We start from the raw sequence: 20,457 nt of genomic DNA, 5'->3' as shown, positions 1-20,457 counted from the left end.
TAAAATCGGAATACTTAGATATTTTATCGTAGACTGGTTGTTATGTTTATTGGTTTTTGCCAAAGCTTTTCAACTGAAAAGCCTGAAATATTAGTGAACTTCTGGTTACTTGAGTGCTTGATGATGTCATTATTTACAACAAGCTATAATGCCAAGAACATCACCCACAAACGTTTCCGATATATGTATCCTCTTCTTCAACAAGCCATGCTGTTTGTTTGGGATTTTCTGATGCACTTCTGTAAAATGTAAATCCCCTGCGACAGTATTGAATCGTTCCGGTCAGAGCACAATAACAACACACGTCATGCAGATAAAAAAATGCCACTAGATTACGTCATTTATGTGCAAATGCAGCGGTCAACTATTTAACTTCAAAATTCGACTTTAAATTCAGCGCGGTTTCTTAATCTGATTGTAACGACTTTTTATCCGAGGGTATAGGCTCCTTCAACTGAACTATATGTCTCTTACTTTATTTGGAAAATTTTCCAACATCGGAAAGGCAAAATCTTGATACGAACCTCGCGAATATATCGGATTAAAATTCCCCAAGTACTTACGCGGCGATCTATTTGTGAACCGATGGATGCGAGAACGGACTTACGCCCAAAATATTCTCGTGTTTTTCGGCATGTATTGCTGATGAGACGGTGTCCACGTCGGACTATAAAACCCATGACTTATAGGCTGTAGACTTCGCCAATTTCCGTCGTTTCTTCGAACTGATGTTGGTCTAACTGGACATGTTTTCGAACGGAAATGTGAAAGATATTTTGGATTTTTAAGAGAATTGGGTTTACTAAGTTGTAAATATATTCTGTTTGTGCATATAATCCGCGATGAATCCCAAATATTCTAAAGCCCGCGGTGTTTTGGAGGCTGTTTTTCTCGCCTTTGGGAAACTGAGATGTGCAAGATATTAAAATAACATGATTAATGCATAAAAATATCACGAAAATAGGCCGTGCCGCGGTAATTAGATTACTTGCTCCCCTCGTTAATTTTATAACTGGATTACAACATGGATTACACATGTGAATCCACGCGATTGTACAGGGAATGCTAAGAGTTAGAAAATTCACAATTTCAACACGATGCAAGCTAAATTTCGCATGGTTCGCTGCAAAATCATATCACCTACAAACGTTTGCAGAATGTATCGAATGCTGTCTGGCTGTTTTGTGAAAATTGGTGAAAATTAAGAAGGGAATTATTAATAGACACTTTCACTCTTTCGGGCCGCCAAGGAAGTAAAGAGCTATTGGGTGTTTTAATCGTCTTATAGAGTAATTATCTCCTGGATCATATATAGGACTTGCAGGAGAGCTGTTTAGAACAGTATTTTGCTTGCCGATATTCTGTAAGAACACCCATGCATTTTCTCTGATTTTTCATTCCGTACTTAATTACTTCATCTCGTATATATCTATCCATGCATATATAACAGAATCAATTTGTACCGATACGACTTTCCCGCCGAGGTCTTGCCTACATCAACGGCTATTTCAAGGAAGCTGTTCTGATTTGACAACTTCAAAACGTGCTGAATGGAAGGTATCATTTGCGTCAACAACAATTAAGGTATCCGTCATAGCAATATTCATCATCTCAGGGCGATCAACTTCCCGAACATACGTCATATTTAGTCGATGAGTGCGTGGGTCGTGACGCGTGGATCGTGGGCGTCAAGGCAAAATAATACGACTTTGATTTCGTATTAAAAAAATTAAAACACCGACAAATCTCAAGGCCCGTTTACAATTTTTTACGCGATTTCATGTGCGAGTTTCGTCTTTTAATGATGCAAAAGAGTTTTGCTTCCCATGCGAAAAAAATCTAATCTCAAGGCCCGTTTTGTTGCTATGTTCAGCAATTTTATGTGCGTGTTTCGTCATCATGATCATGTAACGAATGATGGGGGGGGGGGATGATTTTACATTTTACATTAGCTGATGCATGTATATATGCACTTATATGAACCAGCATTAATCACTTCTTCACCCTTTCGCATCTATCAAATAGAAGAAGCAAATCGCATTGGAAATATCCATTTGTTAAGAAGCCTTTGGGCTAAGCACAGACGTAAGGGAGGAGACTTGCAAACTTCCTCGAAAAAAAATTCCGACCTGCTCTTTCCAGCCAAAATCAAAATACTCACGTCGTGCAATGCTGGCATTATACCAAACCACATTGGTTCCGGAAAAGTAACAACGCCAACAGCAAGGTAAATAATGAAATAAAAAAATCATCGTCGATGACGAATTCATCTGACAGATTTGACTGCAATCTAGCGTTTTCTAATACAGATTATCAAGATCTTGAAATTTACCTATTGATCGAAAAAAACGAGGAAAAAAAAGTTGCAACGTAATGAAATAAGTGAGTGGGTCAAAAGCATTTTACTCGCGACGCACCACGATAACCGGTTTTTGCCACCCACGATACTGACGTCGAACTCCCAGCAAAAAATCAGGAAGTTCTGATATACATATAATTAACATATTTTATCACCCAAATTATATGGAAGGAAGTACTTGAGGGTACTATATGGCTATATGCTCTAAATCCGGCTTGCGCAGCGCTCTTAGGATTATTATCAAACACCCAGCCAATTTTCTAGTATTTTCCTCAAACTAGACTTGCTTCGGCTAAAAATTGCTCTATTTCGGCCAAATAATTGCATTGTAAGCCTACCATCGCTAAACTAGCCTTTATTGAGTGAAGTGCATTTTTTAACACCTGTGTTTTTTATCTCAGAGTCTGAGACTCAGATCATTAAGACTGTAACACGATACTTGTAAATGCATAATCGCACGACTTATGATAACACGCGAAGCGTATATAATGCCGACCCATCTGCGAAAACCTCATTAGACTGGTTAGCAGCATTGGTGATTTGATCAACTCGAAGATTTCGCAAAAGCAGTATAGAAGCAAGAATCTTTCGCACAGGACATAGAAATACAGTGAATTCATTATATTTAAAAACGAGATCATGTTTATGAAAGGCAAAACAGTTCAACACTCGGTTTATCCGACCCATAATGGAGTGCTTTCGCACGCAGCGGCGTTTCTGGTCACCGTTGGCTTTGTGATGTACACGTCATCCGACAGAAAGCGAGAAAAATCGTCGGAACTCACGAAGACCACTGTCCAATTCATTCACCTTTTCAGTTTTGCCACTTGGGTTGGTGTTCAGTTCTGGATTCACGTTTCAGGTGAGATGTGTTTATTGATCAAAACACAAATAAATGGCATGTTTTATAAATCGTAAGATCATGTATAATAGATTCTGTAAGATAGGGTCTGACAGTCGCGTATATGGTTAAATACGAAAGCCGGATTATTGCATATAATACGAGTTAACAGGCAGGCTGCCTGAATTGAAACAAAAATTTTTGAACTCGGTTGCCAAAAAATTGGCCATTAGGCATGTGAAAATAATGATTGACAGATAGATTTTATCTGCAGTTGTATGGCACATGCAGACGTTAAGCTTAAAGTTAAACTCTAAAGCTAAATTACCCGTAAAAGCCTAAAATATATCTCGTTAAACAAACTCTGATAATTATACGATATGATTTATCGATCACATTGCAATATTGTGAGTTGAATGGCTAGAAAGGCTCAAAATGAAGAACTCGCTGTAGCCGTATAATCATTATCAGATTGAAACTTATGCATAAATCTGTTGCATCAGTAAATGTATTTCTCGTCGGTATCTTCGAATTTTCTAAAAGGTTTTCCATCAATATTCTAACACGAGTCATGCAGTTACACAATTATTGCCCAATGTCTATTTTTATTTTATTGAAAAATATCAAATCTGGAGATCCGAGCGTTCGGCAAATATTTGGGTTTAAGTTGCACTGATGAATGAAAATATTATTTAATTCTGTTATAAACTACATCAAATGGTGACGTTGTTTTGTCTGAAACTAACTCAGGACCGTGTGAATTTTCTGAGAGACACTAAACCCGGCTAACAGCAAAATATATCTTATCTCAAATATGTTGAGGACATACTTCAAAACAACACCAACTGGCATGCATGAACCTAGTTCACAATGGTGTGACGCGCTTGGAAATTATTTCATAAAGAAGCTAGATAAATTTCAAGAAAAAAATTCGAATCAAAGGCCACTCGAAAAAGCAAAAAACTTTTTGTACATTTTTTGTGCAGAGGTCATGCATTGATGCAGGGACCTGTCTGATGATTCAAAGTGCGATGTTGGATATTTTTAGTTTTTTTCTTTCAATTCATTTAGCTGCTTAGCAACGCTTTAGATATAGAAAAAAAATAAAGTCACAAAGACTGTCTTTTATAAGTCCTTGAAAGCTCGTGATTGCCGGGAACAATCGTGCGCTTTATAACTTCAATTTTTAATTTCAGTCTTTTTAATTTTTCAATTCTTTTCAATTTAAACTTGGCTAATTTTCATTGCGTCTGTTTCATTGGTCCTGAGCAGAAGAGAAGCCGTCAGCTTTTCAAAACAGCCACTATTGTTATGCACCGAACATATATATATTTATATATAGTCATAGAATATAACTGGACATTATATAGGATTTCGACATTTCGTATAGATTTACCTAAATGATATTCTGCACGATTCCCTCGTCAGCACCGCCAACTCAAATTTCAGAATTCACGTCATTCATACCTATATACACAATAGCTGCGCATCGCTAGGAATCTAAAGACTAAAGTGTATCATTTTTTATTATTGTAAAAAAGGATTCACGATGTACAAGACTCTGAAAAGGACAGCTTTTGTTGCGGTTCAGAGCAAGATGTTTCCACTGTACTTCACGGCAGGATTTATAACAAGTTCCGTGGCATTACTCACACATCTTCATCTTAATCCTGTCGTCTCGTTTAAAGGGGACAGAATGGCATTTTATCAGGTGAGAGATCTTTTGGAGACAATGGAATAGTTGTCTATAATGTTTTTTTTCGGCCCATGTGTCCGAAAGCGTCTGCCTATTCAGAATAATATCCAAGGCTTGTATATATAGCAATAGACATTGAACAATCAAACAGTCAAACTATATGCACTTGAACTTTGAGACAAACACCAAGTAATCTATGATGTTGGAATTCTTTCATTCACGACAGGCATTTAATAAGAATTACGATAGGTAATTTTATCTATACACGAAGAACCAGTAGAGTTGACATAAGTCAAGCATAGTTTTACAGTTGTAAAATTTACTCACAGACACAGATGTGCTTTTGAATGTACATGCCATAAGTCATTGCATTGCATGGTAAAATAGTTAAAAAAGCAACTGATTTTTCATGAACGTGCCAAGGAGAAACATGAAGTAATTTGAGCAGTGTTTATAATTGTCATCGCATATAAAAAACACTCAAAGTTTTTTTGTTTGGAATTTGAACTCAACTGATGCACTTTGATGAAATTGATAATTCCCTTACGTTTTAGACAATCGGCTTAATCGTCTCTCTGATGTGTTGCGTGTTCAATCTTACGTATCTTGGTCCAGAAACAGTCCGTTTAGTTGAGGTCAGAGCGGCCCGTATCAAAGTTCTCGGTATCAAAGATGGCGTCGGACCCGTTTGCCTAAATCTTGTCAAAGACGACGCCGAATACATGTCGATACGAAAACAATTCTTAGTAATGCATATGTTTTGTTCGTTCGTGAACCTTCTCTGTTACGGAGCGTGTGGCGTGAACATTTGGTGTCTAGCCACTAAACTCACAATGCAGTGAAGCAACTTTGACTGTTTTATTCAGTATAGCTCAAAAACAATAAGATATTTGACAGAGACAGGGTATTTATAATCGCAACTAGGATAATTGTATTATCATTGGATATATACATACGACATCCCTACTTATGACCCTTTTCTAAAGCTTAATCCTTAGCTACGAGTAGCAACCTTAGCTTGCTGGACTGGATTCATATAGATTACGAATCTATACGATTACGAATTTCGCATTCAAATTTTTGATGTAAGAACGTGCCTTGAACAATTGCTTAAATTTGATCGCGAAAACTATGTAGTTTCACTATGGTTGGTTTGCAATATGGCCGCTATCTTGGTTCAATTTTCAAACATGCGGTGCAGGCTAAAATCATGCTTTTATTATCGCAGTATTTCAAAACCCAACCGCGGCGAATGATACGATCGACATCATGAGAAGTAACAAAATAAAAAAAGTCAAACAATTCAGTTTGTCTGCTTCAAAGCAGATGTAACTGAGATTCGTAGAATAAACCAAGATGGCGTCCGATGACAGATTATGACGTCATTCGCGCCAAAAATGACGTGAGCTGGTGGCTGGCGAATTCGAACGCCTCGTCACAAATGCTTAAATCTTATTGGACTGAAAAAACATTGAATGTTACATCAGTGATACGTGGGATGGTTATTTTAAATAGCAAGATTATTTAAATGTGTAGTTTATTATTATATAATATATTATATTATTATTATTATAAGATATTTGTGAAGAAAGGTTAGAATAAAACCATATTTTTGTACAATGTTGTGCTGGGTGATTTGCAATTCGTAAATGCCAATAGAGATGGCGATAGCGAGTTTACTTTGCTCTTGAAATTGAACTGATATGATTAGCCCGATTGGGAAATGGCAACTTCCTTATTCATTAATTATCACCAGCCATTTGCATGAACCCCCACACTGCTTGAGCGTAATTTAAAAAAATAATCACCCAGTCGCCTTATCTTCAGTTTTACCGGCTCTTTGTTTAACACTGTTTTAGTACCTTCTAAAATTAGTCAAGCATATATTAGTCAAAGGTTAGGCTATGCTTTCTATTCATTGTAACTAAATTTTAATTCAGTAGCCGGATCGACAAATATCCACTTTGCCTTCGGGGAAAGAGTCACACTATAAAATTATACGTAAGTCAACATATTTAACGTTTCCTATTGACATTATTAGGTTATATCACCTCCAAGCAGGTTCCTGAAGCTTTTTTATCACGGTTTGGGCAGGGCCACTATTAACTGCTAATACTTTGATGACTTAATAATAATAATACTATTAATTACCTAATAATAATGAGCCTTTCTGTCCACCGTGGTGATCCAGTGTCACCCAGCACGTTGCGAGATCGTCAAAAGGTCTCATTGTTTAATGCTCGAACGTGATTTGAAGCTAATGGTTAGTAATGCTGAGAATTCAAAGTAACTTTGTTCTTTTACTATTAGAAAACCATATTGACTCCCGTGAAACGGAAAATCTACGCCTCTGATGCGACAATTCTCATGACTAATATACAAGTGGCCACATTCCTTTTGAATCCGAGAACTGGAACGAAAAATAATCCCATTTTATTTTGGTCTCCCGATCATTTATATATTCTACCTTAAAGGCTTTTCATCGGCCTTTTCAATTGTAAAATCAACTCGCAACTGGCTAGGGCATTTGCATCAGTCTTATTAATATAAGCTGTCAATCATTGTGATTGAACGAAATTACTCGGCAGCGGGTCAATTTTGGCGGCCAAAACTAACTCGCCAACTCGCCGCGATAAATTTGGCGATGAGTGGATGAGAGGCCACAACCGCTCACACGCATGCCAGCAGCTGTGACCTCTGCAAATGGGGATTTGCGCTATGACGTTTGAGTCTGGACTTTCGGACACGTCAGCGTTGTACACGTGGCATGCAAACTGATATAATTAATTCGCAACATTCGCCCAATTTTACATATTTATTATACCTCGTGGTTATACTACCCACATTTAGACATTAGTGTTCTAAATTAAATCATAGACTCCGGGGCTCAATAAATTGTGTTCTTATATAATTCTTTCATGTACATTCGTTGCAAATGAGATAAGCGAACTGATAAAAAAATCGACTCGTTAATGTTTGTCAACTGTATCAAACTGTGCACGACAAACTACGACAAGATACGACAAGCGAACAATGTGAAAACTTATCGAGAAATCGTGCGATGAGAAGGTTAAAACGCTTCAAACCAGCTGAATGGCTGTTTATCACCATATTGCAGCCAACAAAATGAAATAAAATGTTATCGTGCTCAAAGACACTCCTGCATGAGCTATTGAAAGGGCATTTTGTTTAAAATCTACAAATACACACTTTGTCTTTAAGAAAGTGCAAACTATTACGGTAGAGTTATTATAGTAAATAGTTGAATGCCTACATATTCTAGCTCCAATGTTTGTAACATAAGCTTAAAGCTTAACTCGTATATTGAATCATCAATACAGACACAAGCAAAAGGATTGTGGATTTAACTCGGATATACTATCCGCTAATCCAATCCGATCCAACCGTAAGCTAGTTTCACAATACTTCACTAAGATTTCTACCTGCATGTATAATGTCATACAGAATTTAAAACACTACCAATGCAACGGAATGATCCACTTTTTTTGACTTCCTGAATAAATTATAACGTTACTGTGTTAGTTACTTCAGTGCTCTTCCTTTGACGCACATTGAACTGTAGGAGGGCTTGCCCGGCTTGGTACTTCAACTTTGTATGAAGACTTTACATATTCCGCAAAACTCCTCGCCTGAGCGAAAATAATCAATTTTATATATTTACAATTAAATAAACCAGTCTATACTATAAACACGTCCGAAACGGAAAAGACTCACGTTTATATCGACGATTAATTGTACTGATAAATTAAACGAATTCGAATAGCCCGATTCCGTTGACAATTTTATATGGTAAACGTATTTCACTGTATATTACATTTATTTGTTTCGGGCCTTTATGAATATTATGCTGGACATTGATATTCTAAGATTACGGTTCCTGCCTGGTTCTTCCATTGCAAATATGATGATTGAGGAAAATTCATTCGCTTAGGTAGAGTTGGAAAAGGCGACCTCAACTGTCAATTGACCCTCAAGTGCATTTATTCAATTAACATTCAGCTTGATATTGGGCTGGCGTAATAAGCGCGGATGCTATAACATATTTTTCTAAATATTTGATCAAATTAATTATCATGTTCTAAAACAATTCAATTGCCATTTAGTTATAAATTAGAACAATTTAGGGTCTGTGATTCGCGTTTTTCATTGGTCAACGAACGCGGATCTTTCGGGTCGAGGGATGGAACGACGGAAGTTGACAATTTCCAGAATTGCTCGAACTTTTGATGATGGGTTGAAGTGCTCTTTCTGTATCTCAAAATAACCCTTAGTTGCTTAGTAACCTGCCCCACCCGTAAACAGACTCACAAACTCACAAAGTGAACCGGTGTTTGAAAACATGGCTCTTGTATGTGCAGAATGTATAGAATGTAATTACGGTTGATGGAAAGATGAGACTTGCTATGGTATGGTTCATTGTTGCTTCCAAAGTTTCCAGACAACTCTAAAGACATAGTATGAGGTCCTTAAACCAGTCTAGCAAACTTTCTGTAAGTTTGCTAGACTGGTCAAAACGGCCAAACTTTCAGTAAGTAAACTTTAATTCATGCTGAATTTACAATTTATTTAAATTCACAATGTTGCATTTGAAGAATGTACCACGAAAATTATAGGGTTGTAAGTATCTGAGTGTTGATATTGTTTTTGTCTCAAATTCAGGCTTCCAAACAAATTTATAACCTTTAGTCCAATGCTTTTCCAACTGGGCTAATATGTTTCCACCATTTTCATTTTGCCCGTTCGTTACCTCAGATTAGCACCATCACAATATTAATTCACCTGAGTCATACACACACTCGCCATCACTATAAATTTAGATCTCCAGACTAAAGCCCTGCCAATTCCCGTTCACACTGCAAAGGTCAAGTTCAGGCCAAGTCTGGGCTTGTGTGTAAGCACAGCCCCTATAAACACACAGGTTAAAACGTGCATGGTACTAAAGTCGACTATAATAAACAAAACAAGCCACTGTTAAAGTTCAAAACGGAACACCCATATCTTATGCGAACAAATCTCGTAGCGGCAGAGTGCAGACCCTCGACGATTGCTAAGCAACGATTCCACTTGGCCTTTAGAAAATTCCCGCTAAATTATACAGTTTCTGAGTATTCACTTGCCTTGTGATTATCACATGATTGAAATGTATGCTTGATTTGCTCTGCAGCCACTTAGAAGCTGATATTTATGTCACAAATCGTGGGCGTTTTAACAAGAGTAATCCAGTCTGTAACAGATGCTTGGCTGGAACGGTTCCACGAGTTTCTGTGTTTCTATTCATCCATATGGCTTGCTCCACTGCTTGCTCTGAATCCGAGGAGTTCACTTCGCCAAGTCAAAGTAAGTCAAGCACTTAATTTTTTGATAGAAAGTTGAGTGAGTATCATAGACTCTGTTGTGGTAAGATAAGGCAATAAAGGTCATTTCTGTCACGGTTTATTGTCCGCTAAGCATTGAGCGCTGGCGGGAAGTCGGGAAATATTTCGCAGTTGACTCTTTAGTTCTGTACCAGTGAAATGAGTGCATCACTGACTGGGATTTTTGTCGATGAACGAAACTGAAGGCACTAAAAAAATACAATTTGAGACATCCAAAGAAAGCTAGAATCTAAAATTTAAACGGAAATTGATCGCAAGCTCCGACGTTTCATCATTTTACTTTTTTAAGGCCTGTCCACGCAGGATCCAACTTTGTCGGATCCAATTCACTTCTGACGTATGGAGGAGTGTGGACTGTTATGGATCAAATTTATAGTCGGTTGATTTGCAATATGTATACGGGCAGCTTGTAGGCAACAAACTAACTAAAGCCAATGCAGCACTGCTTGATCAATAACAGTCTACACTCCATACGTCAGAAGTGATTGGTGTTATTTGTGCGCGAATGAGGATTGTCGGACGTCAAACTGTAATGTACTTTTCCGTCCTTTTTAAAACATTTTCGAGGTATCATGACTGAGTTGGGATCGATTGAGACGGGATGGGCCAGCCCTTTGGCTTTGGGATAATCTTGTTACCACGAGCACTGGCACTAAGCCACTGAACTTTTTCGAGGGACAACAAAAACTCTCCAAATTGAACCAAGGGCAAAGATTGGTCCTCTGAACTTCGTTCAGAAAACTTACTTACTTAAGCAAACTTACTTACTGAAGCAAAAGCGAAAAGTATTACACACACAAAATGTTACAGTATTAAGCGGAAGTAAAAAATGCTGACGGGAAATTTTGCTCAAGTTAAAGTAAAAGTACTGAATGAAAAATTTTGCTTCGGGATACAGATTTTCACTGAAAAGATAAACTGAGTATTGCTCGACTGAAGAAAACAAGTTACAAGTATTGTACAAAAAAACTACCTCCGGTTAAAAGTAAATACAAATTTTTAAGTAAAGTGAAAAAAGTAAATTTACTTTGTCACTGGCTAACAGAATAACACTGACGCCAAGGTCAAGGTTAAGGAGCAAAAAGGTAAAGAATACATTCCTTCACTTTAGCTATATTTTCTCACTTTCCAATACGACGAAATTATAAAATTAAGAATGAGTTTAGTGAGTTTACCAAGCATTCATTGGACCAACTCCAAAATGAATTGCTATGCAAAATCGACTTTGAGCCTTGAGCTCGAAGAAGGAGAACTCTGCCTCCCAAGTTCCGGGTGTTGTTGTGATTCAGAGCTTTGAATTACTTATACTTGCAAAATGATTAACCAACAAAATGTACAAGCTTATGTTATTATTATTATTAATCTATATTATTCCTTCCGTCGTGGGATACCAAGATCCAAGTGAACTCGGAAAAGTAGATCAAAACATTTATTCAAGAAACATGGCCAATGCATGGTACACATTATAACTATTTCAGTTATATTTGCTTCTCATACTGTGTATTCTGACATTATTTAAAAGCGGGTTAGGTGAACAAAAGCTTTTTGGATTTGCTAAAGATGTTTGTATTAGGTAAACATGCTTTGTTATGTAAACTTTCAAAATATTTTTGAAGTTTGAACACAATTATTTTTAATTTTAAAGTCCATGACGCCCCAGAAACCTAAGCGCGCGCTGTGACCAAAATGGCGTCCAACTGGATGGAAGTGCATCTAATTGTTGTTGTTTTTAATCTGCCGAAACGATAAATACTTTAGCTAAAGTACACACGGAATCTTCTTAATTTTTTTATCTCGAAGTAGTCTAACTATGGACGAAGGAAATAACAACAAAGCTAGCTGCGAAGGTCAGTTTAAAGACATTCACAAATGTCCGGTTTGCGATTTCCGATTTCGAATTGTAAACACGCAAATGACCAAATATTTTGCGACGTTTTGTATGCCTTTCACACGGAATCTTGTTTACAGCAGTATCTTGCCAGGAGCATCTGCCATTGCCCTTGCTTAATACTAGGTTATGCCATATTTTTATGCATTTTTATTATTTATTTCAACAGGGAATGAAGACAGCATGAAATCGCATCGTAAACGTGTAAAGCCGCCCGACAAAAATGCACATCAACTAGAAATGGCTCAATATACGGAGTTAATTCTAAAGAAAGAGGCTCTACTAGTATCCTTTGCCCAGCGTAGTACACATATACACCGTAGCAAGTATTTATTTTTGCAGGCCGCTGCTAAAAAATTGATTTTAAATTTTTAATGCATGATAAGTACTCAGTACTGTATTTGCAGTCACGACTAAATTTAGTAGCCGTAGGTGTTTAGCCCACGATAGCCCACGGTGAAGCATTAAATGTTAACTTGATAAGGTAAGTGAATAATAAATTTTATCAACCTTATAATTGCCAAATCGGTGATTTTCTATCTTTAAATTGGCCTGATTTGCCCATCTGGGGGATGTTTTTTTCATCTTCGACTTGTGAAATTTGGGGTACATATTGCATAATCTAAAATTCAAACTCCTATTTATACTAGATTCTTAGTTGTTTGAAAGCATCTTTTCATGAGCAGGACATATTTCATGTAAGCAAGTAAACAAACCAGCCATTTACACAGCTGCTTGTAAGAACCTTCTAACATGGTTTCATATTTGTTTACATTGCAAATTGATATTAATGGACAGATAGACTTCAAAATTTGAAAGCAAACCTGTTATATCTTGTTAGTTGTTTAATATTGTTAAACCCACTAGCTTTCAATGCACTTCCACTAATGAGTGAAATCTTTTGGTTTTGGACTATTAAATGGGCACTTTTTGGTGCATTCCATATTAGATGGTTGGTTAGGCAAGCTATGAATTAGATTGGCTTCAAAATCATAACAATTATACACAATTGAAACTAGGACGTGAAACTATCATCTCTAATTATAGTTTGCAAATAGCATTATATCACAGTGCATTTGGTTGAATTTTGCATTTAAATGATTATTTTAGCATTATTTTTCAGTGGCTGGTCCACCTCTGATAAGAATATTCCTTAACTTATTGACAAGAAAAGTTTAAATATGCCAAAGAGAAGAAGGTCATCATCGACCGTCCATGGTAATCGCGAAGAACTTATAGCAAAACAGCGAACATTGATTGGTGAGAAGCAAAATAAATGGAAACAAAAACAAGCAATTGATGCAGAATTGAAAACGTTAAATGAAATTGTGATGAAGAAAGTAAGCCATGTTTTAGAAATTCTCCTTGAAATGATATCTGCAAATTCTTTAAACACTCAGTAATAAGCTTAGTGACAAATTTTATTCCTGATAAGGCTCTTCCTAATTAGTATTTTGCACGAAATCTCTTCCTACTTTGTACACAGACTTTGTATACAAGATGGCTTGCTTAAGGCTGTTAAAACTTTTACGTTATTCTCACATATTTGAGATGTCTCTGATGTGAAGAAACATTCCATTTTCACGACCTGAGCCTGATTTTTCTGGTATTAAAAATTGAATTATATCACCTTTGCAGAATGAAACTTGCATGAAGCTTCAAGCAAATGTCAAGCATAAAGATGAACAAAGGACAAACAATGCCATAAAGTATGTATGCTATAGTCTACACACAATATAAAAATATGGCATAGGAATTGCCCAAACAGTTCAAGACTGACCTTCCAATTTTCAAGCATGCTGTAGAATGGGGTAAATCAATTATGATTTTTGGCACTTCACTCGATGTAGGTAAATTCTAGAGGTTGAAAGGGTCTTAATTTCGAGTGGAATTATACACACTTCAAATTCAAGCCAGGAACAGTTGATTGAAAAATGAGTCAACTATCTGTCTTCTGGCAGGAATCCAACCTACGATTAAGAGCATTGCACTGACATCGCAAAAGTGTAGGTTCGATTCCTGCCAGAGGACTGACTGTTGACTCATTTTTCCATCAACTGTTCCTGGCTTGCATTTGAAGTGTGTATAATTCCACTCAAAATTAAGACCCTTTCAACCTCTAGAATGCAGTAGAAAAGTACAGTATTTGCTATCATTGATGCTGAGCAACCTCCTTGCCCTAATCTTTACTAGCCCTCGGTATCTGCCACTTTACAAATTTCGCAAATTTAGCAACGTGAAATTTAAAAAAAAAACACGAAAAATTTCGGCACATTTCATGATTAGTGATTAGTTTTCTTGAGGTCAGGGTCAAATTTCATAGATTAAACAGGAAAGATGGAGATTTTCCCCTTAGGATGCACCATTCTGTGACAAAGGCAAATTACGTAAAAAAGCTATAAAAATTTTAAAAGTCTAAGTGTAGGAACATGTTTATAATTCTGATCTGTTGACAATATGAAGTGTGAAGATAGTTTTGATTTTTCAGTAGGAGTGCACACACTTCTTCACCTTCTCATAAAATTTTTCAACTTACTTTTTCTACAACTCTTCCTTCTAGAAATTTAGAGTTCACCTTGAGTACGCGTCAGCTGAAACTTAGCGAGGAGAAGAAATTAGTTTGTGAAATTGATGCTTTAAAAAGATCAAAGAAAACTTTAAGGTGAGCATGGGGAATTGGGCAGTGTCACCTTTCGGATTGCTATGGTACCGCTGTCAAAATTAAAGGAAAGAATTATTACATAATGTTAAAATAAGAAAGGGTCTTTTTAAAGGTGGGTTACAGTCGGGTAATGAGCCAATGTTATGAGCAGAATGGATGTGCTAAAGCCACTGTAACCCGTCTTTAACTATGTATTTTGAAGGTGATGCCCAGTCATACTGTGACTGTAATGGTTTAAATAATTTCATTACATACTGTTCTAATCATTGGTTTCATTTTTTTGTAGGGAATATTTAAGTGCAAAGCAAGAATTAGATCAATTGAGGGTGAAACAAAACAGATTAAGAAGTGAAAGAGATGTAAGTATAGCAATGAGACTGTAGTTCTGATTGTGAGGGGTGGTGGTGTAAAGATTGGTTGGTGGGTGCCTGGGTGGTGGTGTAAAGATTGGTTGGTGGGTGCCAGGGTGGTGGTGTAAAGATTGGTTGGTGGGTGCCAGGGTGGTGGTGTAAAGATTGGATGGTGGGTGCCTGGCTTGTTGTGTAAAGATTGGTTGGTGGGTGCCTGACTGTCTGGGTGGTGGTGTAAAGATTGGTAGGTTACTGCCTGCATGGGTTGACCAATGGTAAGAGTATTTGTAATACTAATACTCTTAGTATGAGGTAATTGGTAAAAGGGATTTAGAAAATACCTTTCTAAACTAAATTCTTGTGCTAACAACAATCACATATGCCTGAATACATCATTTTGAAGCAATAATTTTAAACAAACTATTTTACACAGGTTTTGATGCGTGAAAGTCATGTAATCAGAGCGATGGAAAACGATGTGAAGGTATCTCTGGATACATTGAAAGATGAGAATAAAGATGATGAGGAAGATGAAGAAAAGAAGCCTTTGGTTGACGCTGACACTTTGAAGAAAGGTACAGAATATATTCGCAAATGCTGATTCCAACCTCAAACGGTAGGAAGTTTGATTTTTAAGGGGCATTCCACTCAACAAGGAGGAATTTTGTTTCAAACTAAAATTGTTCAATAAAGCAAACCTATTATATGCAATTGCAAAGTAAGTGTTTTGCATCTGTCACCAGAAATTCAGAGTTTGTACGAGCAACAATGTGAGTGTCGTCGACTCTACAAGCAGGAATCAATGGAATATTATGAACAGAAGCAGATTGAAAGAGATTTGCAGCAGAAGAAGGTTGCTGAACAAAGACGAGATCAGACAAGATTGTCGAAGATCTCAGCTGATAGAGTAAGGTAAGCCGACCAGCAGCATTTCGGCGAGTTTGTCTAAGAGTTGCCAAAATTCTAGCAACGTAACGCCTGCTCACAAAATATGTATTATTCCATCTTTCACCTATGGCCAGGTTACCACTGTCAAATTTTCTGTCATCACAGTTGGCAAACGGCAAATCCTAAGTTTCAAAGTATTTAATAGAAATATTCAAGCGAATTAAAACAGTGGATCAAACACGACCCTGAAATACACGACTCTTATTGGCCAATTCTGTCCTTAACTACAGTTAAAAGTTAACTTCTCTTTTATACAAACGGCCCTGAAAGTCGAGTCTTTACTTTGTCACGCTTTTTTCTTAGGGAAGAGAAAAGACTGGAGCCGAGGCCTTATGAAGAGGAGAAAAACATCTGTGTTTGTCTTATAAACTACTTGGAACCCTTGATCGCACATGGCTCCAGTGAAAGCGATGAAGTCGACGCTGTAAACAAGACTAGTCCCAGATATATTGATGGTAAGGTTGTATTATATTAGTATACTGTGAACTTGTTCTCGTATGTTATCACGTATCGTGTATTCTCATTGTCTACAATCTGAAGGCCCGTTTACACTTGCAATTTTTGCTGCGATTTTATGTGCGATTTTCTTCTTTTGGCAGATGTGAATGAGTAATTAGTTACGAATGTTCTGATTAATAAGAGCTCTTATTTGAACATCAGTAACTAATTCGCTCGTTCACATCTATCAAAAGAGGACAATCGCACATAAAATCGCAGCAAAAATTACACGTGTAAACGGGCCTTTAGAGAGTTGACTGAACTTATAGTTATATTACATGTAATCTTTTTTCTAGCATGCAGAATCACCCTATTTGTGTTTCGGTGTCGGTCACTTTAAAATGTATGCAATTTCAACAAACATTTTCCCCCAAAACAACCATATGGCAAATGTGCTGCCCATGTTTTTCACACTTGTCAACACTCAACAACATTGAACAATATTGTTGAAAATAAATCGAGTGTAACAATATTATACAATGTTGCAAACAAGTCTTAACGAACAATATTGGTGGCACAGAGCTGTTCAATTTTGTTCATATCAATATTGCATCAACCTGTGCGTATTTAGGCGAGTGCGCTATAGAATGATGGTATTGTTCATGTGCATGAACGAAATATTGTGTTTTCAGCTCCAAAGTTCGAATCCAGCATCCCAGAGGAAGGATCGTTTGTGATGAAGACAGATCCCGATGATAATCTTGGCGGATTGTTCGTGCCTTCATGCCGCAGAATAACGAGAAAGGGAAGCAGAAAAGGACGAAAATCTAAAGATTTAGCACAAGTAAGCGTGGATTATGAACATCTGGATGAAAACATAGCTAGATATTTGCGCAATTTATACTAGAGACGGATCATCCGTCTAGACGAACTCGGGAAAGCAAAAGATAGTTCGTCTTCTAGTTCGTCTATGCATTATGCAAACACGGGCAAACAGACGGATCATCCGTCAACACGAATTTTCCGCATAGAGACGAATTTGAACATGTAGTTTGTCTCGACAAAACATCCGTCTGTTAGTATGAATACGGGGTGGGGACGAAATACAAAAAAAGCTCTTATGCACGCTTCTTATCACATTATATAATTTCACAATTCCCGTGCACTTTCTAAACGCGCGATTCTGTTTCGTTTGACATATTTTTCGTCTACATAGTTCATCTTGACGACGAATGATCTGTCAGAATATTAGTAAAATGAATAGATCGGACTAGAATATTTTAGCTGATTTGCGTCCATTTTTTCCGTTAGAAATTGGTTCTTCATCCTCATGTTTTTGAGCAATTTCTCAAGCTCAATCTGGAGCCACCTTCAACAAATGCCGATGTCCCCGGAATTCTTGAAAAACTTCGGGAGAAAAAGGTTTGCATTTCATATTTGTTGCATCCAATTCTTTAAAAACATATACTTTGCCATTAAAACCACAGCACAGTAAGTAAAATGGTTTCGTTTAAGGCTTAGCAGACTTTTTTATATCCACAAATCATTTCTATCAAATCCTTCAGAAGAATTTGACGAAAAAAAATCTCCACTGTGATGTTAGAACATTGAGAAACTCTTTTTCATTTTTTAGGTATTCTACGAGAAAGAGTCCAGCGTTTCAAAACGATCTCCAAAGGTGGAAGCAAAACAGGTCACAGACCAGATCACTATCGCAGTGAAGCCATCAGAGCATGCAACCCAGTTGTCCAGTGATAAACAAAGGTCAGAAAAAACCGAAACGAGGCTTAGCGACGGCACTGAGGCTCAGCACGAAATTTCGACGGATGTGCACGTAACAGGTGTAGCTCAGAGCACGGCTAAGCAAGTGCAGCACGCAGACGAGCAACCTGAGCACGAAGCTGAGAAGACCGAGAACGAAATGGTTCAACTTCAGCGCGATAGCGGGAACGCAGAGCACGAAGCCGGACAACCCCAGCACGAGTCTGAGCAAACTGAGCACGATGTTAACCAGACTCGAAACGAAAGCGAGAAAGATGAGCACGAAGTGGTCAGGTCTTTCACTACTGAGAAAGACCAAATTACTAGCAACAAAGATATCGAGGACGAAGACATGGCTGTTTTCAAGAACGAAAGAAATTCTTGTGAAGATGAGCAAATACCCATGGAGAATATCTACTGTCCTACGATCATCACAGATGCCTTAGAGAAAGGTATAGACAGTATAAATATCAAAGAATCCTCACAGGAAATTCAGGTCCGCGTCACGTGACACTTGGACGACGCGCGACATTTGGATGATTGTGTTTGAGAGGTACTGGGTCGGGAAATTTTGAATGTTGCTACCAAAATGCTCGTAATATATAGTAACGTAGTAACAAATTTTAGGGTTTTCACTTTTTACTCTCGTTTGTGCCAAAGAGCAAGCGGTGTAAACAGTAGCAGGTAAAAATATTGCTTGGGTAATGGTGCTCCACATTGGCAGATCAGCATGACTGGTTGAACTGCATGGTGTGTCTTAAGCTGAGTGCTGTGTGCGAAGCGTTTCGTTCAACGATATTGTTTTAACAATTAGATCTACAAAGGTCTTCAAGAAACTTTTGAGACAATGTGAACAAAGACAGAATAATATTGGTTCCAATTTTTGGTTCTTCATATTCAGATTTTGTGTTAAAGTTCTTAAAGATCTGCAATGAGCTAAGCTTTGCTGATGAGAAGCATTCATCCTACACAAATATTTTGAAATTTTCTTCTTAATACTTCAACAGGACTGTTCTCAACGACACGAGTTGTTACCATATGACGGTTAGTTCACCGCTTATAGTTGTACTGTATTTGAACAGATACTTTTTAGTCGAGTTTCGAGATCATTTCGAGATCAATTGAACGGTGTCTAGCAAAGTTATTTTTACCTGCAACTGTTCTCACCACATGAAATTATAGCTGTACTTTCACCCCGCAAAATTTTCCTCGGAACGAAAATTTCCGCAAAATTTTCCTCGAAACGAAAATTTCCACAAAATTTTCCTCGGAACGAAAATTTTCTACACACCGCATGCGCAGTAGAATCTTTTAAAATTTCATCCCGAAATATTTCTGTTGCGAGAAGAGAACCAAAGACAAAGTTAAAGTCATTAGAAATTTTCAGGCAGAAAAAATCTTGCATTCGAAAAATTTTTCTCCGAAAACTTTCCTGTTCCATTCCGTTTCGATGAAACTTTTCCGGTGTATAAATGCAGTTTAGTCCTATAAATCTGGATTGATTCAGTTTAATAGGTTCATTCAATGAAGACGAAACATGCTCCTAATTTAACAAACTTCAGATATTACGGTTTAAGTACTTGTGCATGAAACTAGGTATATTTATTCAATTGATGATGGCTGGCCCAGTTTGGAAAGACATTCTACATAAGAAAGCTGGTACTTTTAAAATATGGTTGAGATTATTTTCTACTTCAATAAGGAGTAAATGCCGATAAAGGCTGGTGTATCTTGGTTTTTTATTTGCGGTGGTTTTATATAATTTTAACTGCTTATTATAGGCTGTTTGACATATATATCCCTAAAGAACAGTCTAATCCAAGGTATTCACTTTAATTTGACCACAGGCACAACTGTGGAAATAAGTTAGCCAATAGCCATGACTGGATCAGGCGAAAATTTAGTGCAGAGCGCTGTGAAATGAATAAAGTTACTTTACAAATTGTGTTATTGTAAATAACAGTTTTAAAGTGGGAATAAACTATGTGAACTGTTGTGGAAAGTTTGATTTCTCCAGCGCCTTCTGGTCTGTTTACTTTTGGCGCCAAGCAGTTGGCCATCTCAGCGTCAGTCATAGACCAAATTAACCATAATAAGTTCTCAACAATGGTGGACCTT

At 37.3% G+C, this 20,457-nt stretch overlaps 2 protein-coding genes across 2 annotated transcripts; both read left to right on the top strand.

Annotated features, from left to right (window-relative positions):
- The first annotated feature begins 2,796 nt into the window (after positions 1–2,796).
- Positions 2,797–6,409, top strand: LOC114525195 (transmembrane protein 205-like). Its single transcript, XM_028546415.1, has 3 exons — positions 2,797–3,221; positions 4,742–4,911; positions 5,451–6,409. Exons 1-3 carry the CDS (start codon positions 2,999–3,001, stop codon positions 5,736–5,738), a joined length of 681 nt encoding a protein of 226 aa, XP_028402216.1. The 5' UTR covers positions 2,797–2,998; the 3' UTR covers positions 5,739–6,409.
- Positions 6,410–11,975: 5,566 nt separating this feature from the next.
- Positions 11,976–20,328, top strand: LOC114525178 (nuclear mitotic apparatus protein 1-like). The gene is made up of 12 exons (XM_028546400.1): positions 11,976–12,139; positions 12,350–12,465; positions 13,350–13,520; positions 13,819–13,889; positions 14,741–14,842; positions 15,129–15,201; positions 15,626–15,767; positions 15,936–16,104; positions 16,444–16,595; positions 17,271–17,422; positions 17,890–18,000; positions 18,212–20,328. Exons 1-12 carry the CDS (start codon positions 12,103–12,105, stop codon positions 18,848–18,850), a joined length of 1,935 nt encoding a protein of 644 aa, XP_028402201.1. The 5' UTR covers positions 11,976–12,102; the 3' UTR covers positions 18,851–20,328.
- The last annotated feature ends 129 nt before the right edge of the window (positions 20,329–20,457 follow it).

Source organism: Dendronephthya gigantea, unplaced genomic scaffold (genome assembly GCF_004324835.1).
Source record: "Dendronephthya gigantea isolate DGI-Jeju-01 unplaced genomic scaffold, DenGig_1.0 000033F, whole genome shotgun sequence".
NCBI classification, from domain to species: domain Eukaryota; kingdom Metazoa; phylum Cnidaria; class Anthozoa; order Malacalcyonacea; family Nephtheidae; genus Dendronephthya; species Dendronephthya gigantea.
The sequence above is the reverse complement of the archived record's forward strand: the minus strand, read 5'-3'. Positions and strand labels throughout refer to the sequence as shown.